General features: G+C 48.5%; 1 protein-coding gene across 2 annotated transcripts in view; it reads right to left on the bottom strand.

Moving 5' to 3' along the window:
* LOC110536794 (band 4.1-like protein 4) overlaps positions 1-27,112 on the bottom strand; it is a 105,510-nt gene that overhangs the window by 8,494 nt on the left and 69,904 nt on the right. The window contains exons 12-18 of one of the 2 annotated variants that reach the window (XM_036936998.1): positions 22,454-22,531; positions 20,768-20,883; positions 16,955-17,045; positions 16,613-16,699; positions 13,307-13,417; positions 2,607-2,663; positions 2,132-2,209 (exon numbers count right to left, since the gene is read on the bottom strand). In XM_036936998.1, the coding sequence (XP_036792893.1) occupies positions 2,132-2,209; positions 2,607-2,663; positions 13,307-13,417; positions 16,613-16,699; positions 16,955-17,045; positions 20,768-20,883; positions 22,454-22,531 (618 nt within the window). The remainder of the gene's footprint in view (positions 1-2,131; positions 2,210-2,606; positions 2,664-13,306; positions 13,418-16,612; positions 16,700-16,954; positions 17,046-20,767; positions 20,884-22,453; positions 22,532-27,112) is intronic. The other variant, XM_036936999.1, reaches the window with a different exon arrangement.

The raw sequence follows: 27,112 nt of genomic DNA, 5'->3' as shown, positions 1-27,112 counted from the left end.
CAATTTCAATTGCACTCCACACTGCTAGATAAGAGAAACACCTATGTGAGAATGCTTTTAATTGATTGCAGATCAGCGTTCAACAGCATGTTGCCTTCCAAGCTCATCACTAAGTTTAGGACGTTTGGACTGAACACCTCCCTCTGCAACTGGATCCTGGACTTCCTGACAGGCTGACCCCAGGTGATGATGGTCGGCAACATCCCCTCCGCCACGTTGACCCTCAACACGGGGGCCCCACAGGGGTGCGTGCTTAGTCCTGTTCACCCACAACTGCGTGGCCACGTACGACTCCAACACCATCACCAAGTTTGCTGACAACAACAGTTTTAGGCCTGATCACCAGTGACGATGAAACACTTCTCAAAGAGTTCTACAGCTGTACCATTAGGAGCATCTTGACTGGCTGCATCACTGCTTGGTATGAAAGTAGCACCAGTACATCACTGGGGCCGAGCTCCCTGCCATGCAGGACCTCTATGTCAGGTGGTATGAAAATAAGGCCTAAAAAATCGCTAAGACTATTCTCTCCTCTTCTGCACGGCAAGTGGTGTCGTGTCGGTGCATCAAGTCTGACAGCAACAGTCTCCTGAACAGCTTCTTTCCCCAAGCCATAAAACTGATAAATAGCTAACTAAATGGCTACACCGATTATCAGATTATTGTCTCTATGCACACTCACAGGGCCATACACACACACGCAAACTGTCACTCCAACACACACACACAAACTGTCACTACGTCATTTGCTCACACACACATAATATCCACATACAATTATACTGACTCTGCACACCCACTCACACACAATCATCATTTACTGTACACTGCTGCTACTCTGTTTATCATATATCCTGATGCCTAGTCACCATACCCCTATACATATCTACATCTATGACTCCAGTATGTATCCCTGCACATTGTACATATGGTACTAGAACTGACTGCCCCGATACACTGAGTATACAAAACATTAAGACACCTGCTTTTTCCATGACATAGACTGACCAGGTGAATCCAGGTGAAAGCTATGATCCCTTATTGATGTCACCTGTTAAATCCACTTCAATCAGTGTAGATGAATGGGAGGAGACTTAAAGAAGGCTTTTTAAGCCTTGAAACAAGAGAGACATGGATTGTGTATGTGTGCCACTGACGGTAAATGGGCAAGACAAAAAATGTAAGTGCCTTTGAACGCGGTATGGTAGAACGCGGTATGGTAATATGTGCCAGGCGCACTGGTTTATGTCAAGAACTGCAACGCTGCTGGGTTTTTCACACTTAACAGTTTCCCATGTGTATCAAGAATGGTCCACCACACATAGGACATCCAGCCAACTTGACACAACTGTGGGAAGCCTTGGAGTCCACATGGTCCAGCATCCTCGTGGAACACTTTCAACACCTTGTACAGAAAGGGTTCCTAATGTTTGGTATCTTCAGTGTATATAGTGTATATATAAGCTTACTTACTTACTTACTTTCTCGTGTTCTTCTTATTTTTATTTATTTTGTTTTTTTCTACCTTATGTTATTTTTAGTATTAAATTGTTATTGATTACTGCAGTGTTGGGTTTAGAGCTGTCAAGAAAGGCATTTCACTGTACATGTGCATGTCATACTAAAACTAGAAACTTGAAAAAACGATATTGTACATACAGTACATCACTATTTTTACTGTCACAACAGATACAATTTCCATGAAATATACTCTTTCGTTTCCTTCCTAATTACTTTAGCTCCATCATGAGATATTCAGACACTTGAGGCTGTCTATAGTGTATCGTGTATCGTATGACACAGCTAGGGAACCATTGTGGGTCTCAACATATCATTCAGAGGACAATAGCAGCCTGATTATATGCTGTATTTCTTCAATACATACTTCCCTTACAGACACTGGCTTAGGGAAATAGTCGTCTTGGGAGCTATACCCCCATATGATAGAGTTGTAGTTTACTATGGAATGGCTGTCACCCTTGAGAAATATTACTATGTACTTTTAGTGGTACTACTATGTACAAAATAGGAGGTAGTAGTAGCGGTTTACTATATATCTTTATTCTGTATATTTAATGGCTATATGTACAGATATGTCTCTTTGTAGGGAAAGCAGAGTGGCATCACTCACCGGTTCCTCTTTTTACGATGCTCTCGGGTGGAGGTCTCGGACTCGCTGCCACTACTGGTGTTGCCACGGGAGCGTGACCTGCGGGTGGGCAGCGGTGAATAAAACGAGGTTAAAAGTTGACGAGGGTCAAATAAATGAGATGGAATGTTGTTTGTGTATGACCTGTCAGAGAGAGGACAAATGTTAACTTTTACTGTTAGAGAAATGACTCCAGAACTTGGCTAATGTAACTGCTGAAAAACAGAACCACACACTGACTAGATCGTCATCCCTGTAGAGCTCCAACGGTGGATTTGTGGTGCTGCTACATTACAACACAGCACATCAATGACAATCTTGGCAAGTCACTGGGTTTATCTGACTTGTCTAAGTCTGTGTGGAACGTAGGGATGTAAAGATGTGACCCTTTAGTTGCAGAGAGGACAGAGGTTCAGAACTGAAGAATTTCGCATGCAGTACTGTAAGCTAACTGTACCTCCTTTGCTGATCGTTCTGGTTCGGGGGATCTGTTGGATCACTGGCCTGGCCTTTCCTGAGGGATCATATCACAGAAGTTATTACTGTCATGTTATTATCAGAGAGTCACTGTCATGTTGTTACTATTAGACATCAGAGGAATGTCACTGTCATGTTACAACTACTATTAAACAGAGAGTGTTGATGAGTTTGACATGTTTTAATCATCAACCTAAACATGAATGACTCTGACTTAAAAGTGAGAGCATCTGTCCCACTATGATTTATGATAATTGGTATCTATTCAAAGAGAGTGCTTCATTGGCCACAAACCCAGGGGGTAATCTGATTCAGGGTTTCTACCCAGAAATTCTGCATCTCTGCCCCACAACAGACACAGCCCAGACTAACCTTTATCACTCATTCATATTAAAATAACATGAAGTACAAATCTGGTATTTGATTACTAGAATGGTCAACTTCATACAAACACACTACTATGTGACCTTTGCAGTAGCTTCAGTACAGTATAGACACATGTATTTATTTATTTGGTAATTAACTGCTTGTATAGGAACAATTATCAGCTGTTATAAGGTAAGCATGTTTTGGTATACACATACCCACAATATTGTGCGTAATGCTAATAGTGGAGCAAGAACTGTACAGGCTCTACAGTTAGTTCCACATTAAACCACTAGAGGGCAACATTATCCCATATGTACTTTTCAAAGGGGAAATTACTGAAAGAGCAACATAGATGTATTCTCCTGTCCTCCTCTTTTCTGCCGCCTCCTGAGTCCAGTCCTCTCCTCTTCTGCCACTACTTGAGTCCTGTCCCCTCCTCTCCTCTTCTGCCACTACTTGAGTCCTGTCCCCTCTTCTCCTTTTCTGCCACTACTTGAGTCCTGTCCCCTCCTCTCCTCTTCTGCCACTACTTGAGTCCTGTCCCTCCTCTCCTCTTCTGCCACTACTTGAGTCCTGTCCCTCCTCTCCTCTTCTGCCACTACTTGAGTCCTGTCCCCTCCTCTCCTCTTCTGCCACTACCTGAGTCCTGTCCCTCCTCTCCTCTTCTGCCACTACCCGAGTCCTGTCCCCTCCTCTTCTCTTTTGCCACTACCTGAGTCCTGTCCCCTCCTCTCCTCTTCTGCCACTAACCGAGTCCTGTCCCCTCCTCTCCTCTTCTGCCACTACCGGAGTCCTGTCCCCTCCTCTCCTCTTCTGCCACTACTTGAGTCCTGTCCCCTCCTCTCCTCTTCTGCCACTACTTGAGTCCTGTCCCCTCCTCTCCTCTTCTGCCACTACTTGAGTCCTGTCCCCTCCTCTCCTCTTCTGCCACTACCCGAGTCCTGTCCCCTCCTCTCCTCTTCTGCCACTACCTGAGTCCTGTCCCTCCTCTCCTCTTCTGCCACTACCTGAGTCCTGTCCCTCCTCTCCTCTTCTGCCACTACCCGAGTCCTGTCCCCTCCTCTTCTCTTTTGCCACTACCCGAGTCCTGTCTCCTCCTCTCCTCTTCTGCCACTACCCGAGTCCTGTCCCCTCCTCTCCTCTTCTGCCACTACCCGAGTCCTGTCCCCTCCTCTTCTCTTTTGCCACTACCCGAGTCCTGTCCCCTCCTCTCCTCTTCTGCCACTACCGGAGTCCTGTCCCCTCCTCTCCTCTTCTTCCATTACCTAAGTCCTGTCCCTCCTCTCCTCTTCTGCCACTACCCAAGTCCTGTCCCCTCCTCCCTTATTCTGCCACTACCCGAGTCCTGTCCCCTCCTCCCTTATTCTGCCACTACCCGAGTCCTGTCCACTCCTCTCCTCTTCTGCCACTACTTGAGTCCTGTCCCCTGCTCTGTCTCGTCTGCCACTACTTGAGTCCTGTCCCCTGCTCTGTCTCATCTGCCACTACCTGAGTCCTGTCCTGTCCCCTCCTCTGCTCTTTTGCCACTACCCGAGTCCTGTCCCCTCCTCTCCTCGTCTGCCACTAACCGAGTCCTGTCCCCTTCTCTCCTATTCTGCCACAACCCGAGTCCTGTCCTCTCCTCTTCTGCCACTATTTGAGTCCTGTCCCCTCCTCTCCTCTTCTGCAACTACCTGAGTTCTGTCCTCTCCTCTTCTGCCACTACCCGAGTCCTGTCCCCTCCTCTCCTCTTCTGCCACTACCGGAGTCCTGTCCCCTCCTCTCCTCTTCTTCCATTACCTAAGTCCTGTCCCTCCTCTCCTCTTCTGCCACTACCCAAGTCCTGTCCCCTCCTCCCTTATTCTGCCACTACCCGAGTCCTGTCCCCTCCTCCCATATTCTGCCACTACCCGAGTCCTGTCCCCTCCTCCCTTATTCTGCCACTACCCGAGTCCTGTCCACTCCTCTCCTCTTCTGCCACTACTTGAGTCCTGTCCCCTGCTCTGTCTCTTCTGCCACTACTTGAGTCCTGTCCCCTGCTCTGTCTCTTCTGCCACTACTTGAGTCCTGTCCCCTGCTCTGTCTCTTCTGCCACTACTTGAGTCCTGTCCCCTGCTCTGTCTCGTCTGCCACTACTTGAGTCCTGTCCCCTGCTCTGTCTCATCTGCCACTACCTGAGTCCTGTCCTGTCCCCTCCTCTGCTCTTTTGCCACTACCCGAGTCCTGTCCCCTCCTCTCCTCGTCTGCCACTAACCGAGTCCTGTCCCCTTCTCTCCTATTCTGCCACAACCCGAGTCCTGTCCTCTCCTCTTCTGCCACTATTTGAGTCCTGTCCCCTCCTCTCCTCTTCTGCAACTACCTGAGTTCTGTCCTCTCCTCTTCTGCCACTACCCGAGTCCTGTCCCCTCCTCTCCTCTTCTGCCACTACCGGAGTCCTGTCCCCTCCTCTCCTCTTCTTCCATTACCTAAGTCCTGTCCCTCCTCTCCTCTTCTGCCACTACCCAAGTCCTGTCCCCTCCTCCCTTATTCTGCCACTACCCGAGTCCTGTCCCCTCCTCCCATATTCTGCCACTACCCGAGTCCTGTCCCCTCCTCCCTTATTCTGCCACTACCCGAGTCCTGTCCACTCCTCTCCTCTTCTGCCACTACTTGAGTCCTGTCCCCTGCTCTGTCTCTTCTGCCACTACTTGAGTCCTGTCCCCTGCTCTGTCTCTTCTGCCACTACTTGAGTCCTGTCCCCTGCTCTGTCTCTTCTGCCACTACTTGAGTCCTGTCCCCTGCTCTGTCTCGTCTGCCACTACTTGAGTCCTGTCCCCTGCTCTGTCTCATCTGCCACTACCAGAGTCCTGTCCTGTCCCCTCCTCTGCTCTTTTGCCACTACCCGAGTCCTGTCCCCTCCTCTCCTCGTCTGCCACTAACCGAGTCCTGTCCCCTTCTCTCCTATTCTGCCACAACCCGAGTTCTGTCCTCTCCTCTTCTGCCACTACCTGAGTCCTGTCCCCTCCTCTCCTCTTCTGCCACTACCTGAGTCCTGTCCCTTCATCTCCTTTTCTGCCACTACCCGAGTCCCGTCCCTTCCTCTCCTCTTCTGCCACTACCCAAGTCCTGTCCCCTCCAATGTCTCTTTTGCCACTACCCGAGTCCTGTCCCCTCCTCTCTTCTTCTGCCACTACCCGAGTCCTGTCCCCTCCTCTCCTCTTCTGCCACTACCTGAGTCCTGTCCCCTCCTCTCCTCTTCTGCCACTACCTGAGTCCTGTCCCTTCCTCTCTTTTTCTGCCACTACCCAAGTCCTGTCCCCTCCACTGTCTCTTTTGCCACTACCCGAGTCCTGTCCCCTCCTCTCCTCTTCTGCCACTACCTGAGTCCTGTCCCCTCCTCTCCTCTTCTGCCACTACCTGAGTCCTGTCCCCTCCTCTCCTCTTCTGCCACTACCTGAGTCCTGTCCCCTCCTCTCCTCTCCTCTTCTGCCACTACCAGAGTCCTGTCCCCTCCTCTCTTTTTCTGCCACTACCCAAGTCCTGTCCCCTCCACTGTCTCTTTTGCCACTACCCGAGTCCTGTCCCCTCCTCTCCTCTTCTGCCACTACCTGAGTCCTGTCCCCTCCTCTCCTCTTCTGCCACTACTTGAGTCCTGTCCCCTCCTCTCCTCTTCTGCCACTACCTGAGTCCTGTCCCCTCCTCTCCTCTCCTCTTCTGCCACTACCAGAGTCCTGTCCCCTCCTGTCCTCTTCTGCCACTACCTGAGTCCTGTCTCCTCTTCTTCTCTTCTGCCACTACCCGAGTCCTGTCCCCTCCTCTCCTCTTCTGCCACTACCTGAGTCCTGTCCCCTCCTCTCCTCTTCTGCCACTACCGGAGTCCTGTCCTGTCCCCTCCTCTCCTCTCCTCTTCTGCCACTACCAGAGTCCTGTCCCCTCCTCTCCTCTTCCGCCACTACCCGAGTCCTGTCCCCTCCTCTCCTCTTCTGCCACTACCGGAGTCCTGTCCCCTCCTCTCCTCTTCTTCCATTACCTAAGTCCTGTCCCTCCTCTCCTCATCTGCCACTACCCAAGTCCTGTCCCCTCCTCCCTTATTCTGCAGCTACCCGAGTCCTGTCCCCTCCTCCCATATTCTGCCACTACCCGAGTCCTGTCCCCTCCTCCCTTATTCTGCCACTACCCGAGTCCTGTCAACTCCTCTCCTCTTCTGCCACTACTTGAGTCCTGTCCCCTGCTCTGTCTCTTCTGCCACTACTTGAGTCCTGTCCCCTGCTCTGTCTCTTCTGCCACTACTTGAGTCCTGTCCCCTGCTCTGTCTCTTCTGCCACTACTTGAGTCCTGTCCCCTGCTCTGTCTCTTCTGCCACTACTTGAGTCCTGTCCCCTGCTCTGTCTCTTCTGCCACTACTTGAGTCCTGTCCCCTGCTCTGTCTCTTCTGCCACTACTTGAGTCCTGTCCCCTGCTCTGTCTCGTCTGCCACTACTTTTTTATTTTTATTTATTTTTTTATTTATTTTACCTTTATTTAACCAGGTAGGCAAGTTGAGAACAAGTTCTCATTTACAATTGCGACCTGGCCAAGATAAAGCAAAGCAGTTCGACAGATACAACAACACAGAGTTACACATGGAGTAAAACAAACATACAGTCAATAATAAAGTATAAACAAGTCTATATACAATGTGAGCAAATGAGGTGAGAAGGGAGGTAAAGGCAAAAAAAGGCCTTGGTGGCAAGGTAAATACAATATAGCAAGTAAAACACTGGAATGGTAGTTTTGCAATGGAAGAATGTGCAAAGTAGAAATAAAAATAATGGGGTGCAAAGGAGCAAAATAAATAAATAAATTAAATACAGTTGGGAAAGAGGTAGTTGATAGGGCTAAATTATAGGTGGGCTATGTACAGGTGCAGTAATCTGTGAGCTGCTCTGACAGTTGGTGCTTAAAGCTAGTGAGGGAGATAAGTGTTTCCAGTTTCAGAGATTTTTGTAGTTCATTCCAGTCATTGGCAGCAGAGAACTGGAAAGAGAGACGGCCAAAGAAAGAATTGGTTTTGGGGGTGACCAGAGAGATATACCTGCTGGAGCGTGTGCTACAGGTGGGAGATGCTATGGTGACCAGCGAGCTGAGATAAGGGGGGACTTTACCTAGCAGGGTCTTGTAGATGACATGGAGCCAGTGGGTTTGGCGACGAGTATGAAGCGAGGGCCAGCCAACGAGAGCGTACAGGTCGCAATGGTGGGTAGTATATGGGGCTTTGGTGACAAAACGGATTGCACTGTGATAGACTGCATCCAATTTGTTGAGTAGGGTATTGGAGGCTATTTTGTAAATTACATCGCCAAAGTCGAGGATTGGTAGGATGGTCAGTTTTACAAGGGTATGTTTGGCAGCATGAGTGAAGGATGCTTTGTTGCGAAATAGGAAGCCAATTCTAGATTTAACTTTGGATTGGAGATGTTTGATATGGGTCTGGAAGGAGAGTTTACAGTCTAACCAGACACCTAAGTATTTGTAGTTGTCCACGTATTCTAAGTCAGAGCCGTCCAGAGTAGTGATGTTGGACAGGCGGGTAGGTGCAGGTAGTGATCGGTTGAAGAGCATGCATTTAGTTTTACTTGTATTTAAGAGCAATTGAGTCCTGTCCCCTGCTCTGTCTCATCTGCCACTACCTGAGTCCTGTCCTGTCCCCTCCTCTCCTCTTTTGCCACTACCTGAGTCCTGTCCCCTCCTCTCCTCTCCTCTTCTGCCACTACCAGAGTCCTGTCCCCTCCTCTCCTCTTCTGCCACTACCCGAGTCCTGTCGCCTCCTCTCCTCTTCTGCCACTACCGGAGTCCTGTCCCCTCCTCTCCTCTTCTTCCATTACCTAAGTCCTGTCCCTCCTCTCCTCATCTGCCACTACCCAAGTCCTGTCCCCTCCTCCCTTATTCTGCCACTACCCGAGTCCTGTCCCCTCCTCCCATATTCTGCCACTACCCGAGTCCTGTCCCCTCCTCCCTTATTCTGCCACTACCCGAGTCCTGTCCCCTCCTCTCCTCTTCTGCCACTACCGAGTCCTGTCCCCTCCTCTCCTCTTCTGCCACTACCTGAATCCTGTCCCCTCCTCTCCTCTTCTGCCACTACCTGAGTCCTGTCCCCTCCTCTCCTCTCCTCTTCTGCCACTACCAGAGTCCTGTCCCCTCCTCTCCTCTTCTGCCACTACCCAAGTCCTGTCCCCTCCACTGTCTCTATTGCCACTACCCGAGTCCTGTCCCCTCCTCTCCTCTTCTGCCACTACTTGAGTCCTGTCCCCTCCTCTCCTGTTCTGCCACTACCTGAGTCCTGTCCCCTCCTCTCCTCTCCTCTTCTGCCACTACCAGAGTCCTGTCCCCTCCTGTCCTCTTCTGCCACTACCTGAGTCCTGTCTCCTCTTCTTCTCTTCTGCCAATACCCGAGTCCTGTCCCCTCCTCTCCTCTTCTGCCACTACCTGAGTCCTGTCCCCTCCTCTCCTCTTCTGCCACTACCGGAGTCCTGTCCTGTCCCCTCCTCTCCTCTCCTCTTCTGCCACTACCAGAGTCCTGTCCCCTCCTCTCCTCTTCTGCCACTACCCGAGTCCTGTCCCCTCCTCTCCTCTTCTGCCACTACCGGAGTCCTGTCCCCTCCTCTCCTCTTCTTCCATTACCTAAGTCCTGTCCCTCCTCTCCTCATCTGCCACTACCCAAGTCCTGTCCCCTCCTCCCTTACTCTGCCACTACCCGTGTCCTGTCTCCTCCTCTCCTCTTCTGCCACAACCCGAGTCCTGTCCCCTCCTCTCCTCTTCTGCCACTACCTGAGTCCTGTCCCCTCCTCTCCTCTTCTGCCACTACCTGAGTCCTGTCCCCTCCTCTCCTCTCCTCTTCTGCCACTACCAGAGTCCTGTCCCCTCCACTCCTCTTCTGCCACTACCCAAGTCCTGTCCCCTTCACTGTCTCTTTTGCCACTACCCGAGTCCTGTCCCCTCCTCTCCTCTTCTGCCACTACTTGAGTCCTCTCCCCTCCTCTCCTCTTCTGCCACTACCTGAGTCCTGTCCCCTCCTCTCCTCTCCTCTTCTGCCACTACCAGAGTCCTGTCCCCTCCTGTCCTCTTCTGCCACTACCTGAGTCCTGTCTCCTCTTCTTCTCTTCTGCCACTACCCGAGTCCTGTCCCCTCCTCTCCTCTTCTGCCACTACCGGAGTCCTGTCCTGTCCCCTCCTCTCCTCTCCTCTTCTGCCACTACCAGAGTCCTGTCCCCTCCCGTCCTCTTCCGCCACTACCTGAGTCCTGTCCCCACCTCTCCTCTCCTGCCACTACCCGATTCCTGTCCCCTCCCGTCCTCTTCTGCCACTACCTGAGTCCGGTCTCCTCCTCTTCTGCCACTACCCGATTCCTGTCCCCTCCCGTCCTCTTCTGCCACTACCCGAGTCCTGTCTCCTCCTCTCCTCTTCTGCCACTACCCGAGTCCTGTCTCCTTCTCTCCTCTTCTGCCACTACCAGAGTCATGTCTCCTCCTCTCCTCTTCTGCCACTACCTGAGTCTTGTCTCCTCCTCTCCTCTTCTGCCACTACCTGAGTCCTGTCTCCTCCTCTCCTCTTCTGCCACTACCCAAGTCCTGTCTCCTCTCCTCTTCTGCCACTACCTGAGTCCTGTCTCCTCCTCTCCTCTTCTGCCACTACCCGAGTCCTGTCTCCTCTCTTCTCTTCTGCCACTACCTGAGTCCTGTCTCCTCCTCTCCTCTTCTGCCACTACCCGAGTCCTGTCTCCTTCTCTCCTCTTCTGCCACTACCCAAGTCCTGTCTCTTCCTCTTCTGCCACTACCCGAGTCCTGTCTCCTCCTCTCCTCTTCTGCCACTACCCGAGTCCTGTCTCCTCCTCTCCTCTTCTGCCTCTACCTGAGTCCTGTCTCCTCCTCTTCTCTTCTGCCACTACCTGAGTCTTGTCTCCTCCTCTCCTCTTCTGCCACTACCTGAGTCCTGTCTCCTCCTCTTCTCTTCTGCCACTACCTGAGTCTTGTCTCCTCCTCTCCTCTTCTGCCACTACCTGAGTCCTGTCTCCTCCTCTTCTCTTCTGCCACTACCTGAGTCTTGTCTCCTCCTCTCCTCTTCTGCCACTACCCGAGTCCTGTCTCCTCCTCTCCTCTTCTGCCACTACCCGAGTCCTGTCTCCTCCTCTACTCTTCTGCCACTACCCGAGTCCTGTCTCCTCCTCTTCTGCCACTACCCGAGTCCTGTCTCCTCCTCTCCTCTTCTGCCACTACCTGAGTCCTGTCTCCTCCTCTCCTCTTCTGCCACTACCCGAGTCCTGTCTCCTCTCTTCTCTTCTGCCACTACCTGAGTCCTGTCTCCTCCTCTCCTCTTCTGCCACTACCCGAGTCCTGTCTCCTTCTCTCCTCTTCTGCCACTACCCGAGTCCTGTCTCTTCCTCTTCTGCCACTACCCGAGTCCTGTCTCCTCCTCTCCTCTTCTGCCACTACCCGAGTCCTGTCTCCTCCTCTCCTCTTCTGGCTCTACCCGAGTCCTGTCTCCTCCTCTTCTCTTCTGCCACTACCTGAGTCTTGTCTCCTCCTCTCCTCTTCTGCCACTACCTGAGTCCTGTCTCCTCCTCTTCTCTTCTGCCACTACCTGAGTCTTGTCTCCTCCTCTCCTCTTCTGCCACTACCTGAGTCCTGTCTCCTCCTCTTCTCTTCTGCCACTACCTGAGTCTTGTCTCCTCCTCTCCTCTTCTGCCACTACCCGAGTCCTGTCTCCTCCTCTCCTCTTCTGCCACTACCCGAGTCCTGTCTCCTCCTCTACTCTTCTGCCACTACCCGAGTCCTGTCTCCTCCTCTTCTGCCACTACCCGAGTCCTGTCTCCTCCTCTCCTCTTCTGCCACTACCCGAGTCCTGTCTCCTCCTCTCCTCTTCTGCCTCTACCCGAGTCCTGTCTCCTCCTCTTCTCTTCTGCCACTACCTGAGTCTTGTCTCCTCCTCTCCTCTTCTGCCACTACCTGAGTCCTGTCTCCTCCTCTTCTCTTCTGCCACTACCTGAGTCTTGTCTCCTCCTCTCCTCTTCTGCCACTACCTGAGTCCTGTCTCCTCCTCTTCTCTTCTGCCACTACCTGAGTCTTGTCTCCTCCTCTCCTCTTCTGCCACTACCCGAGTCCTGTCTCCTCCTCTTCTCTTCTGCCACTACCTGAGTCCTGTCTCCTCCTCTTCTCTTCTGCCACTACCTGAGTCTTGTCTCCTCCTCTCCTCTTCTGCCACTACCTGAGTCCTGTCTCCTCCTCTTCTCTTCTGCCACTACCTGAGTCTTGTCTCCTCCTCTCCTCTTCTGCCACTACCCGAGTCCTGTCTCCTCCTCTCCTGCCACTACCCGAGTCCTGTCTCCTCCTCTTCTCTTCTGCCACTACGCGAGTCCTGTCTCCTCCTCTCCTCTTCTGCCACTACCCGAGTCCTGTCTCCTCCTCTCCTCTTCTGCCGCTACCCGAGTCTTGTCCCCTCTTTTTCTCTTCTGCCACTACCCAATGTTCACTTTCTACCTGCACAAGAAGCACAGCTGGTCAGGTTATGGACAGTCCATATAACTGTCAGTTATTGGCAGCACAGGTGAAATGTCCTAGGTTAGCTAGGTGAAGGGAACACATCTCTACCAGCACAGGTGTCATACCTATAGAGGTCACATGGCCACGTGCCCCCTCAGATTTGTCCTGTTGGTGTTTCTCTGTAATACTACTATCCACCTATCAATTTGATGAAGTTGTCTTTAGCTAACCTAGATAGGTTACCAATCTCCCAACCTGATAACTAGCTACCAAGAAGCCATTTCAGGATATCAATCAAGTTAGAGTAGCTAGCTTGTCTAACTTTCAAACTAGCTGGCATGCCTGCTGGCAAGGTTGGTAGACATTAGAAAAGCAAGTAATTACTAAATGTGCTGAATAAGACTCACATTCCTTTCAATCTTTTACCCAGATTTTAGCAGAGAAGCATATTTAGTTTCTTTAAAAAAATTAACACCAGTCAGAAGGATACAGACAGCTCAAGAGGTATGCTTAGATATGCAGAAAAATATGTTTTTTTTACATAGAAATATGCATAATTATTATGGCTCTAGATTACAGGAAAAAGATGTTTCAGGTGTTTTGAAAATGCAAAAATGTCCAACTTCCGAAAGGGGGGGCTACCCTCCTGACCAGCCCCCCAGGTATCCTCATGTACTTTGGGCTCCCTCTGATTTTTGGGAGGCATGACGTCCCTGAGCATAAGGTACACATGGACAGTTGATGGACAGTACATGCTAGTGTCAGCTGAGCTATTGGGGGGAGAGGTGAGGTGGGTTGACATGTCATAGGTGAAAGGTCATAGGAGAAGGCTACACACCAGCGTGGGTTCTGGGACGTTTCCTTCCCGCTGCCTGCTGAAGGGGTGCGACCACGTGCTTTGAGAAATTTGGGCGACTTGGTTCGCTGGTTTGCTGTGTTGTACAGTCCACTGGGGAGGAAAACAAGGAAACTTGATCAGAATTACCATCAGGACAGGCAGCTAGCTGTCAATAATTCACATATATAGTGAATAATCTGTTGGCAAAAACAAACTCTGAAGTATAGTCCTTAGTCATCACGCTGATACAAACGACAACATTCCTCTTCACCTAGCCATAACCACAATGACACAGATACGTCAGTAAATGGCAGGATGATGACGTCATAGTCTCAGAGGATATATCTAAATGCCAAGGCAACAGGTCACACCAATGGCTGCTGGTTAGTGACCCCAGGCCTCACACACATCCTGTCTGTCTGCATTCATTAGTTTCAGATAAGGCCCCTCTGACACACACACACACACGCACACACGTACACACACACATGTACACACACACACACACACGTACACACACATACACACACTCACAGCCCCCTGAGAGGGAAAGAGGGAGCACATCGCAGCCTCAAGATAACACAAATCAATATGGAGATGAAATAATGTTGAAACCAGCTCATTGATATGCAAATAGCCTTGGATAATACTAAATTATCATCAGAAGACAGTGGCTATGTCTGAAATGGCAACCTATTCCCTATGTAGTGCACTACTTTTCATCAGGGCTCTGGTCAAAAGTACAGCACTATGTAGGGAGTAGGGTGAAATTCTGTACGAAGACCGGCTCTGCAAGTTCAACAAGATGAATATGAATGGGCAGTTCTGTTACATTTTTGTCATTTAGCAGAAGCTCTTATCCAGAGCGACTTCCAGTCGTATTTCTATATTCCTTAGTAGTGGTCGCCAGTGAGAATCAAACCCACAACCCTGGTGTTGGAAATGCCATGCGCTACCAACTGAGCCACACAGTCCCATCGCTAAATAGTTTGTGTGTACAGTGCCTTGCGAAAGTATTCGGCCCCCTTGAACTTTGCGACCTTTTGCCACATTTCAGGCTTCAAACATAAAGATATAAAACTGTATTTTTTTGTGAAGAATCAACAACAAGTGGGACACAATCATGAAGTGGAACGACATTTATTGGATATTTAAAACTTTTTTTAACAAATCAAAAACTGAAAAATTGGGCGTGCAAAATTATTCAGCCCCTTTACTTTCAGTGCAGCAAACTCTCTCCAGAAGTTCAGTGAGGATCTCTGAATGATCCAATGTTGACCTAAATGACTAATGATGATAAATACAATCCACCTGTGTGTAATCAAGTCTCCGTATAAATGCACCTGCACTGTGATAGTCTCAGAGGTCCGTTAAAAGCGCAGAGAGCATCATGAAGAACAAGGAACACACCAGGCAGGTCCGAGATACTGTTGTGAAGAAGTTTAAAGCCGGATTTGGATACAAAAAGATTTCCCAAGCTTTAAACATCCCAAGGAGCACTGTGCAAGCGATAATATTGAAATGGAAGGAGTATCAGACCACTGCAAATCTACCAAGACCTGGCCGTCCCTCTAAACTTTCAGCTCATACAAGGAGAAGACTGATCAGAGATGCAGCCAAGGGGCCCATGATCACTCTGGATGAACTGCAGAGATCTACAGCTGAGGTGGGAGACTCTGTCCATAGGACAACAATCAGTCGTATATTGCACAAATCTGGCCTTTATGGAAGAGTGGCAAGAAGAAAGCCATTTCTTAAAGATATCCATAAAAAGTGTTGTTTAAAGTTTGCCACAAGCCACCTGGGAGACACACCAAACATGTGGAAGAAAGTGCTCTGGTCAGATGAAACCAAAATTGAACTTTTTGGCAACAATGCAAAACGTTATGTTTGGCGTAAAAGCAACACAGCTGGACACACCATCCCCACTGTCAAACATGGTGGTGGCAGCATCATGGTTTGGGCCTGCTTTTCTTCAGCAGGGACAGGGAAGATGGTTAAAATTGATGGGAAGATGGATGGAGCCAAATACAGGACCATTCTGGAAGAAAACCTGATGGAGTCTGCAAAAGACCTGAGACTGGGACGGAGATTTGTCTTCCAACAAGACAATGATCCAAAACATAAAGCAAAATCTACAATGGAATGGTTCAAAAATAAACATATCCAGGTGTTAGAATGGCCAAGTCAAAGTCCAGACCTGAATCCAATCGAGAATCTGTGGAAATAACTGAAAACTGCTGTTCACAAATGCTCTCCATCCAACCTCACTGAGCTCGAGCTGTTTTGCAAGGAGGAATGGGAAAAAATTTCAGTCTCTCGATGTGCAAAACTGATAGAGACATACCCCAAGCGACTTACAGCTGTAATCGCAGCAAAAGGTGGCGCTACAAAGTATTAACTTAAGGGGGCTGAATAATTTTGCACGCCCAATTTTTCAGTTTTTGATTTGTTAAAAAAGTTTGAAATATCCAATAAATGTCGTTCCACTTCATGATTGTGTCCCACTTGTTGTTGATTCTTCACAAAAAAAATACAGTTTTATATCTTTATGTTTGAAGCCTGAAAAGTGGCAAAAGGTCGCAAAGTTCAAGGGGGCCGAATACTTTCGCAAGGCACTGTATGCATTGATATGTAGGCTATGTGTGCCTTTTTCAATTTTTTTTATGTAGTTCTGTCCTTGAGCTGTTCTTGTCTATTGATGTTCTGTATGATGTCATTCTGTATTATATCATGTTTTGTGGGGACCCCAGAAAGAGTAGCTGCTTTGCAACAGCTAATGGGGATCCTAATAAAATACCAATACCAATTTCTTTGCCTCTGTCTCCATGCTACTGTGCAAACACTATGAACTTAGCCTGGTCCCAGATCTGTTTGTAATGTGTTGCCAACTCCTATGGTCATTGTTTGGCATGACAGTATTAACAGATCTGGGACCACGCTACTGTGAACGAGGGAGACGTATAGACACAAACTGGCTGTCACTGTGCTCTCACACATACAGCTTCCAGCAGTGAATTTGATAAAGCCGCTGGGAGGGTTTTCTATGTTTAGCCTCCTACATTGATGAAATGTGTGCTTTGCTCTGTTCCTCAGTTGTTGTCGTGAGTAAGGTGAACAAGGACATCTACTTAACCCTAGCTGCCATCCCTCTCCTGCCTGTCTCACGTGTGTGTGTGCTGATGTTTAATCCACCAAATATGAATGATGTAACCAATGCAAACACATAGCAGGAATAACTATTGTAATGTGTACATGTCCGACATGACCAATACAATCCATCCTAGAGCAAAGACAGTACTGTACCATTGTGGGGCATTCTCATCCCATGGTGCACTGGGCTTCCCTCGCTGTTCCTCTGGATCACCATTCTCTGTCTTGGTTACTATGGAGCTAAAGGTCAATAAACAAATAAACAACAGGTAAACAAATACAACCATGACTGTATTTGGTCTGGGCTAAGCAGTTGTACGAAGAGCTGTCAAGGATACTATCTGATATTGGAAAAGCATTCTCTCAATCCATCTCAATTTATCCTTCTTTCCTTCTGTCTTAGTCCCCTTTCCATTTGTTTCAAACTGAACACCTCTCTAATTCGTACACTGTTTTCTACATTTTCCTCTCACATCACTTGCCCATGTCTGATACCTCTTCAAAGCTGACTGTGCTGTAATCTTAGTCGTTCCCTCTTTTTCTTCATTCTCCGTCTTTGTGTTGGACCGATTCACATTGTTCAGTCCTATAAGGAAAACATATGTTCTGTAAGGTTGAATGCTGAACCAACCTCCCTCTTTCTTTCCATTGTTTCAAATCCAATTTTATTTGTCACATGCGCCGAATACAACAGGTGTAGACTTTACCGTGAAATGCCTACTTAACCTTTATAACCAACAGTGCAGTTCAAGAAGAAGATCATATTTACCAAGTAGGCTAAAATAAAAAGTAATAATAAAAAGTAACAATAGAATAACAATAACGAGGCTATATACAGGGGGCACCGGTACCGAGTCAGTGTGCAGGGGTACAGGCTAGTTGAGGTAATCTGTACATGTAGGTGGGGTGAAATGACTATGAATAGGTAACAAACAAACAGCGAGTGTACAAAAGGGGGGTCAATGTAAATTGTCTGGTGGCGATTTTATGAATTGTTCAGCAGTCTGATGGCTTGGGGGTAGAAGCTGTTGAGGAACCTTTTGGTCCTAGACTTGGCACACCGGTACCGCTTGCTGTGTGGAAGCAGAGAAAACAGTCTATAACTTGGGTGACTGGAGTCTCTGACAATTTTATTGGCTTTCCTCTGACACGCCTATTATATAGGTCCTGGATGGCAGGAAGCTTGGCCCTAGTGATGTTTTGGGCTGTTCACACAACCCTCTGTGGCGCCTTACAGTCAGACGCCGAGCAGTTGCCATGCCAGGCGGTGATGCAACCGGTGAGGATGCTCTCAATGGTGCAGCTGTAGAACGTTTTGAGGATCTGGGGAACCATGCCGAATCTTTTCAGTCTCCTGAAGGGGAAAATGTTTTGTTGTGCCCTCTTATCGACTGTCTTGGTATGTTTGGACCATGATAATTTGTTGGTGATGTGGACACCAAGGAACTTGAAACTCGACCCGCTCCACTACAGCCCCGTTAATGTTAATGGGGGCCTGTTCGGCCCACCTTTTCCTGTAGTCCACGATCAGCTCCTTAGTCTTGCTCACATTGAGGGAGAGGTTGTTGTCCTGGTACCACACTGCCAGTTCTCTGGCCTCCTCCCTATAGGCAGTCTCATCTCTGTTGGTAATCAGGCCTACCACTGTTGTGTCGTCAGCAAACTTAATGATGATGTTGGAGTCATGCCTGGCCATGCAGTCATGAGTGAACAGGGAGTACAGGAGGGAACTAAGTACACACCCCTGGATCAGCGTGGCAGACTCTTACCACCTGGGGGTGGCCCGTCAGGAAGTCCAGGATCCAGTTGCAGAGGGAGGTGTTTAGTCCTAGAGTCCTTACCTTAGTGAGGAGCTTCGTGGGCACTATGGTGTTGAATGCTGAGCTGTAGTCAATGAACAGCATTCTCACATAGGTATTCCTTTTGTCCAGATGAGAAAGGGCGGAGTGGAGTGAGATTGAGACTGCGTCATCTGTGGATCTGTTGGGGCGGTATGCGAATTGGAGTGGGTCTAGGGTGTCCGGGAGGATGCTGTTGATGTGAGCCATGACCAGCCTGTCAAAGCACTTCATGGCTACCAACGTGAGTGCCACAGGGTGGTAATCATTTAGGCAGGTTACCTTCGCTTCCTTGGGCACAGGGACTATGTTGGTCTGCTTGAAACATGAAGGTATTACAGACTTGGTCAGGGAAAGGTTGAAAATGTCAGAGTAGACACTTGACAGTTTGTCCGCACATGCTTTGTGTACACGCCCTTGCAATCCATCTGGCCCAGCGGCTTTGAATGTTGAACTATTTAAAGGTTTTGTTCACATCAGCTACCGAGAGTGTTATCACATAGTTATCCAGAACAGCTGGTACTCTCGTGCATGCTTCAGTGTTGCTTGCCTCGAAGCGAGCATAAAAGGCATTTAGCTCGCCTGGTAAGCTCGCGTCACTGGGCAGCTCGCGTCTGGGTTTCCCTTTGTAGTCTGTAGTAGTTTTCAAGCCCTGCCACATCCGACGAGTGTCATCGATGCTCTTATTGAAGAAGCCTATGACTGAGGTGGTGTATTCCTCAATGCCATTGGATGAATCCCGGAACATATTCCAGTCTGTGCTAGCAAAACAATCCTGTAGTATAGCATCCGCGTCATCTGACCACTTCCATATTGAGCGAGTCCCTGGTACTTCCTGTTTTAGTTTTTGCTTGTAAGCAGGAATCAGGAGAATAGAATTATGGTTGGATTTGCCAAATGGAGGGTGGGTGAGAGCTTTGTATGCATCTCTGTGTGTGGAGTAAAGGTGATCTAGGATTATTATCCCCCTGGTTGCACATGTGACATGCTGGTAAAAATTGGGTAAAAATTATTTAAGTTTGCCTGCATTAAAGTCCCCGGCCACTAGGAGCGCCACTTCTGGGTGAGCGTTTTCTTCTTTGCTTTTGGCCTTATAGAGTTGGTTGAGAGCGGTCTTAGTACCAGCTTTGTTTTGTGGTGGTAAATAAACGGCTATGAAAATACAGATGAGAACTCTCTTGGTAGATAGTGCGGTCTACATTTTATTATAAGGTACTATACCTCAGGTGAGCAATACCCCGAGATGTCTTTAAAATTAGCGCACCAGCTGTTATTGACAAAAAGACACCCCCCCCCCCCCACCCCTCGTCTTACCAGAGGTAGCGTCTCTGTTCTTCGGTACATGGAAAATCCCGCTAGCTCTATGTTGTCCGTATCTTCGTTCAGCCACGTCTCGGTGAAACATAAGATGTTACAGGTTATCCGTTGGTAGGATAATCTTAATCGTAGGTCATCCATTTTATTGTCCAATGATTGCAGCTTAGTGAGAAGAATGGGAGGCAGTGGGAGTTTACTCGCTCGCCTCTGGATTTTCAGAAGGGTGCCTGATCTGGGGCCCCTTTTCCGGCGTCTTTTTTTCACGCGAAAGGCGTGGATCTGGGCCTGTTCCAGTGAAAGCTGGATATCCAGCTTTTTTACCAAATGTAAAAACTAGACGTTGAACAGGCGTCTGTGCCCAGTGGGTTCACTCAATCTGGTTTTAAAAATCTCCCTTCCTAACTGGTTTACAGTCCCTGAGACAAACCATAAATGTTTCATTGGCCAAATATTCTCAGATTTTCATAAAACAGCACATTTGGTCTTGTTTCTGCATCAACAAATTTAGCGCGAGGCAAAATAGTAGCCTATAGGCGCGCTTCAATTAGCTTGTTCTGTACAGCAGGAGGCCACATTTTGCAGGCTACACTGTCCCGTGAATGTCCTGCAAAATCATCCCTTTGTCCCACATTTTAGTATTTTAAATGTGGTTACCCTAGGTAGAACCCTTTTGGTTTCAGGTAAAACCCTTTTGGGTTCCATGTAGAACCCTTTCCACAGAGGGTTCTACATGGAATCTAGAACCCTTTCCACAGAGGGGTCTACATGGAATCCAAAAGGGTTACCTGGAACCAAAAAGGGTTCTTCTATGGGAAGAACCCTTTCGGAACCCTTTTTTTTTAAAGAGTGTACAGTCAGTGTGAACTGTCGAAGTGAATATAATATGATTAGCTAATTGAAGCCCTGTGTTGTTCCTGATGCGGGAACAGGAGGAGGAAGTTAATACTAAACTTACTGAGACTCAACTAAGGTGCTTTACACCTGGCAGTGTTGTCAATAGCAACCTGAGAGGTTCTACTGGGAAACGGTAGAGGTGAAAATATATTTTTGGGTATGCCTTAGTGACATTGTATTTGTCAGGTGTTGTGTAGTGTGTCTGTGGAAGTTATGTAGGTCTTAGGTAGGTTTTAAGTATGTTGTATGTCCATCTGACCTGTGGTCTGTGATGTTCTCTTGGAGTAGGTCTTGCTGCGGGTCCTGACCACCTGCAGGTCTGGTCGAGGCAGACTGACAGACGGATCCCTGCCCATCTGCATAGCAGTCTTTCCACTGTAGGGAAAGAGAGACACATTCATGCACACACACACTGTTTAATCATCTATCTTTTCAGGGTGTCCTGTCTGTCTAGAACAGGTACATTTCTAAGTATGCAACAGGTCAAACATGTATTATAATTGTGAGATACTGTAAGCAGAAAGAGACAGTAAAATTCCACTAGAAGGGTTTCAGGGGCCAGATGTTTCTGGTCTGTCAGGTTCTTATGAGATACAGAGATGATCTGCTCTTGACCTTTCACATAAACCTTTTGTCTCGCACACAGTGACAGTGATACACAGTGATAGTGATACACAGTGACAGTGATACACAGTGACAGTGATACACAGTGACAGTGATACACAGTGACAGTGATACACAGTGACAGTGATACACAGTGACAGTGATACACAGTGACAGTGATACACAGTGATAGTGATACACAGTGACAGCGATACACAGTGACAGTGATACACAGTGACAGTGATACACAGTGACAGTGATACACAGTGATAGTGATACACAGTGATAGTGACATGCATTGACAATTACATACATATGAAATACAGTACACGTAAATTGCTGTGCATCAGCGGGAAGCTAGTCTGATGCATCAACGAGGTGTTGAAGAGCAACATGAACATGGAAAACACAGCCACAGTTGTGACTGCAGTGACCCTACAAATAGCAGAGGTCACTAATGTATAAATAAATATTGCAGAAGAAAACTGCAACTATTCTTCTCAGAAGAGATACAGGAAGTAGACCACAGAATGAAGACAAAGGAGAGATGGATGTTGTGTGAACCCTGAATTATTCAGGTCTTCCTCTTCTCTGTGGTACACACACACACACAAACACATGCACACACACACACGGTGTGTTTGTCTCACACTGAACCCCCTTTTTAGCTCCTTTGTAAAACAGACTGCATTATTCACAAAGTTGTGGATTTCAGCATGAATACATGCTGGGAGACTTCCTCATGGATTGACCTTCTTTATCTCAGGACATGTGATAGTGTTAAGTTTCTACCTGAGGGGTTGACAGAGAAGGGGATAAGATAATAGGCATAATGAATAATGCTATACTATTTATATGTATTATGTATGGGGACTTCCATCTTACACACGATAGAAATGCATTATATTGTAAATATTCAACACAGTTTCTACAATATTGTTTCATACACATAACGACATTTAAAGCAAGAATCCTTAGTTGCTACATTTTTGGAGTTATAAATTAATTATATATACACATGGATTCTTTAAGAATATAACTTATAAATGCCTCATGAGCTTAGTTTAACTCGTGTACCCTATCAGTACCTTAAATATAAGCTTATTTTACTCCAATGTTTGTAAACAATGTAAATGTAAACAAACACTGTATAGCCTCAAAATGTATATCATGGATGGTTATTCTTTGCATCCATGGCTCTCTATATGAATTTGAGACGGGTTAAATTTCTCCAGGCCCATCCCTCAGCTTTTTACCAAAGTAGAGGAGGGCTGATAGTTTTGTTTTTGTTTCAATTAAGGATGCTAGCTTTGAAGCGGATATAGAATGGAGGTTTGCTCACCTGTACCGATGCTTAGATCCCAGGGAACCAAATTTGGATAGTTTTCTTGTCAGTGTGTTGCCATCATTTTCTGGCATTCTAAGAAAAAGCAACAACCATGGAGAAAAGGCCTAGATGAAGCATGTGAAAATACTATACTTCTACTAAAGTCTCCTGGAATATTGTGGGGAAGTTTCTACAGTACATTATTACACAAGTAGTAAATGCATTATTTTTCCCTTCATGAATTTCCAAAGCGACTAACCCATGTTAAGGAGGATTAAACGCTTAGGCTGAAATTAAAATATTGCATCTTTCAAAAAGGTAACCGGCAATGCGTGTTTGAATGCTGAATCCACTTTGTAGTTTTTATTCTTTTAGAGAAGAGAGAAGAGAACTGAATTGCTGCCCTATTTCACTTTCTCTCCTAGCTACAGACCAGCATGTCTCTTGTTCTGATCTCTGCTTTAATGACAGAATTACTGCTGGTACACCACTAGAAGCTTCATTCAAATTCTAAGCTCTGAGTCTGAGAGAGTGCGAGACTGGCGTGTGTGTCTGTATATTTCTATGTTGTGGTTGGTCAGGGTGTGATCTGAGTGGGCATTCTATGTTACATGTTTAGTTCTATGTTCGGCCTGATATGGTTCTCAATCAGAGGCAGGTGTTCGTCATTGTCTCTGATTGGGAACCATATTTAGGTAGCCTGGGTTTCACTGTGTGTTTGTGGGTGATTGTTCCTGTCTATGTGTTTTCACCAGATAGGGCTGTTTAGGTTTTCGTTACGTTCATCACGTTCTTTATTTTGTAGTGTTTGTATTGATTCGTGTTTTACGTTTGTTCATTAAAACATGGATCGCAATCTACACGCTGCATTTTGGTCCGATCCTTGTTCTACCTCTTCATCAGAGGAGGAGATAGAAGAGAGCCGTTACAGAATCACCCACCACCAACGGACCAAGCAGCGTGTCAACAGGCAGCAACAGCAGCGAAAAGAGGAGATACATAGTAAGGATTTCTGGACATGGGAGGAAATCCTCGACGGGAGAGGACCCTGGGCTAAACCAGGGGAGTGTAGCCGCACCAAGGTGCAGCAGGAGAAGGAACAGAGGCAGCAGCAGCAGGAGCAGCTGCAGTGGGAGAGGCTGCACCACCTGGAGAAATGGACATGGGAGGAAGAACTGGACGGTAAAGGACCCTGGGCTCAGCCTGGAGAATATCGCCGCCCCAAGGAAGAACTGGAGGCGGCGAAAGCTGAGAGGCGCAGATATGAGGAGGCAGCACGACGTAGCGGATGGAAGCCTGAGAGGCAGCCCCAAACATTTCTTGGGGGGGGGGGCTAACAGGGAGTATGGCTACGCCAGGTAGGAGACCTGGGCAGACTCCCTGTGCTTACCGGGGGGCTAGAGAGACCGGACAGGCACCGTGTTATGCAGTGGTGCGCACGGTGTCTCCAGTGCGGGTGCATAGCCCGGTGCGGTATATTCCAGCTCCGCGTGTCGGCCGGGCTAGATTGAGCGTCGAGCCTAATGCCATGAAGCCGGCTCTACGCAGCTGGTCCCCAGTGCGTCTCCGGTTTTTCCAGTACCACCTCCACACCCCAGCCCTCCGGTAGCAGCTCCCCGCACCAGGCTTCCTGTGCGTGTCCTCGGCCCAGTACCACCAGTGCCAGCACCACGCATCAGGCCTACAGTGCGCCTCGCCTGTCCAGCGCTGCCAGAGCCTTCCTCCTCTTCAGCGCTGTCGGAGTCTCCCGCCTGTTTAGCGCTGTCAGAGCTTTCCGCCTCTACAGCGCTGCCGGAGTCTCCCGCCTGTTCGGAACTGCCAGTCTGCAAGGAGCTGCCAGTCTGCAAGGAGCTGCCAGTCTGCAAGGAGCTGCCAGTCTGCAAGGAGCTGCCAGTCTGCAAGGAGCTGCCAGTCTGCAAGGAGCTGCCAGTCTGCAAGGAGCCGCCAGAGCTGCCAGTCTGCAGGATGCCGCCAAAGCTGCCAGTCTGCAAGGAGCCGCCAGAGCTGCCAGTCTGCAAGGAGCCGCCAGAGCTGCCAATTAGCATGGAGCAGCCAGAGCCGCCAGTCAGCATGGAGCAGCCAGGGCCGCCAGTCAGCATGGAGCAGCCAGGGCCGCCAGTCAGCATGGAGCAGCCAGGGCCGTCAGTCAGCATGGAGCAGCCAGGGCTGCCAGTCAGCATGGAGCAGCCAGAGCAGCCAGTCAGCATGGAGCAGCCAGTCAGCATGGAGCAGCCAGAGCTGCCAGTCAGCATGGAGCAGCCAGAGCTGCCAGTCAGCATGGAGCAGCCAGTCAGCATGGAGCAGCCAGTCAGCATGGAGCAGCCAGAGCTGCCAGTCAGCATGGGGCAGCCAGTCAGCATGGAGCAGCCAGAGCTGCCAGTCAGCATGGAGCAGCCAGTCAGCATGGAGCAGCCAGAGCTGCCAGTCGACCAGACTCTTCCAGATCTGCCAGTCGACCAGACTCTTCCAGATCTGCCAGTCGACCAGACTCTTCCAGATCTGCCAGTCGACCAGACTCTTCCAGATCTGCCAGTCGACCAGACTCTTCCAGATCTGCCAGTCAACCAGACTCTTCCAGATCTGCCAGTCGACCAGACTCTTCCAGATTCTCCAGTCAGCCAGGATCTGCTAGATCCAACTACCTGCCTGGGCTTCCTCTCAGTGCTGAGCTTCCTCTCAGTGCTGAGCTTCCTCTCAGTGCTGAGCTACCCATCAGTCCCGAGCTACCTCTGTCCCGAGCTGTCCCTCTGTCCCGAGCGGTCATTAAGGAGGGTAACCTATCTAGGGACGCAAAGGAGGTGGACTAAAACGATTATGGAGTGGGGTCCACGTCCAGCGCCAGAGCCGCCACCGCGGACAGATGCCCACCCAGACCCTCCCCTATAGGTTCAGGTTTTGCGGCCGGAGTCCGCACCTTGGGGGGGGGGGTACTGTCACACCCTGACCATAGTTTACTTTGTATATTTCTATGTTGTGGTTGGTCAGGGTGTGATCTGAGTGGGCATTCTATGTTACATGTCTAGTTTGTCTAGTTCTATGAGCAAATGTAAGTGTGTGAGTGTGAATGATAGAGCAAGAGACAAATAATTAATATTTGTAATTTTATTTAACTAGGCAAGTCAGTTAATTAAGAACAAATTGTTATTTACAATGACGGTCTACCCCGGACGACGCTGGGCCAATTGTGCGCCGCCCTATGGGAATCCCAAACACGGCCGGATGTGATACAGCCTGGATTCAAACCATGGACTGTAGTGATGGCTCTTGCACTGAGATGCAGTGCCTTAGACCGCTGCGCCACTCGGGAGCGAGAGAAAAAGAGAAAGAGAGAGATATAGAGAGAGAGTGTGAGTGTGTGTACTGATGGTACTAGCAGTACATTAGTCCATTACTGTACAGAAGTGAAGTAGAAGCTCTGGCTGTTGCTCATTATTAAAAGCCTCTAGCAGTCCCTCACCCAGCCATGTTTTATTAACACAACCAACACCACTAACACCACTACAGCGTTGAGCTAAGGCCTCTCTCAAAACCAACACCACTACTGCTAGGGCCTATCCCACAGGGCTCAGACACTGCAGAGAACTCAAATCACTGTTGAAAAACACCCGGATGGAAAGATAGATGGGCGAAAGGTAGTGTAGGTAAATGGATGTAGTTAGTACACACAACGAGGCTAAAACTGCCTCTTCTCGTTCTTTCTCCCGTTGTCTATAAGGACTTGTATAGTAGATCCACTCACCCTATATTTCTTAATTCCAGTATTTACTCTTAGATTTGTGTGTTGTTGTGAATTGTTAGATATTACTGCACTGTTGGAGCTAGGAACACAAGCATTTCGCTACACCCGCAATAACATCTGATAAATATGTGTATGTGACCAATAACATTTGATTAGATTAAAGCTGCAGCATATTCCTGCCTATTTCATCCAATGGAATATGCCCTCTTCACCCACCTCCATTCCATAGTCTCGTCACAGCATAAGTCTCTCCCATTCTCTCACCCAAACCACCGCCACACCCCACCCTTCCACCCCTCTCCCTCCCAGAGGCCTATAAGCCTGGGGTAGGTATAACCTGTCACGCCCCCTCCTTTCTGCCTGCCTGCCAGCTCCAGGTCTGTCTGTGGTCCAGGGACTGTCCTCACTAAAGGGCTCACAAGCTGATTAAACAGTGTAAATCCAGCGACCCACGCGTCGCGCTGCCGCCCAGGCTCTTTAGACTGCTCTCATTAGGCCACACACGGATGTACGCACAAATCAAATCAAGCTTTATTTCTACAGCACATTTCAGACATGAAATGCAACACAATGTAATTCACAGGAAAAAAAACGAATAAAAACAGAAATATTTACTACATCCCTTTTAAAAATGTCCAATGTCTCTGCCTTCCTCAGGCATCTGGCAGGCTATTCCAGAGACATGGGGCATAGTAACTAAAGGCTGTCTCTCCATGCCTCTTGGTCCTAGGCTTTGGGATAGTTAAAAGGCCAGTGCCAGAGGACCTGAGGGACCTACTGGCTACATAACCTAAAAGCATGTCTGACATGTATTGGGGTGCACAATCGTGGATTGATTTAAAAACAAATAGATGAAATGTATTCTAAAACTCATAGGAAGTCAGTGCAGAGACCTTAAAACGGGTGTAATGTGTGCTCTCCGTACTGGTCTTGGC

The sequence above is a fragment of the Oncorhynchus mykiss genome, chromosome 12 (genome assembly GCF_013265735.2).
Source record: "Oncorhynchus mykiss isolate Arlee chromosome 12, USDA_OmykA_1.1, whole genome shotgun sequence".
Classification (NCBI taxonomy): Eukaryota; Metazoa; Chordata; class Actinopteri; order Salmoniformes; family Salmonidae; genus Oncorhynchus; species Oncorhynchus mykiss.
The sequence above is the reverse complement of the archived record's forward strand: the minus strand, read 5'-3'. Positions and strand labels throughout refer to the sequence as shown.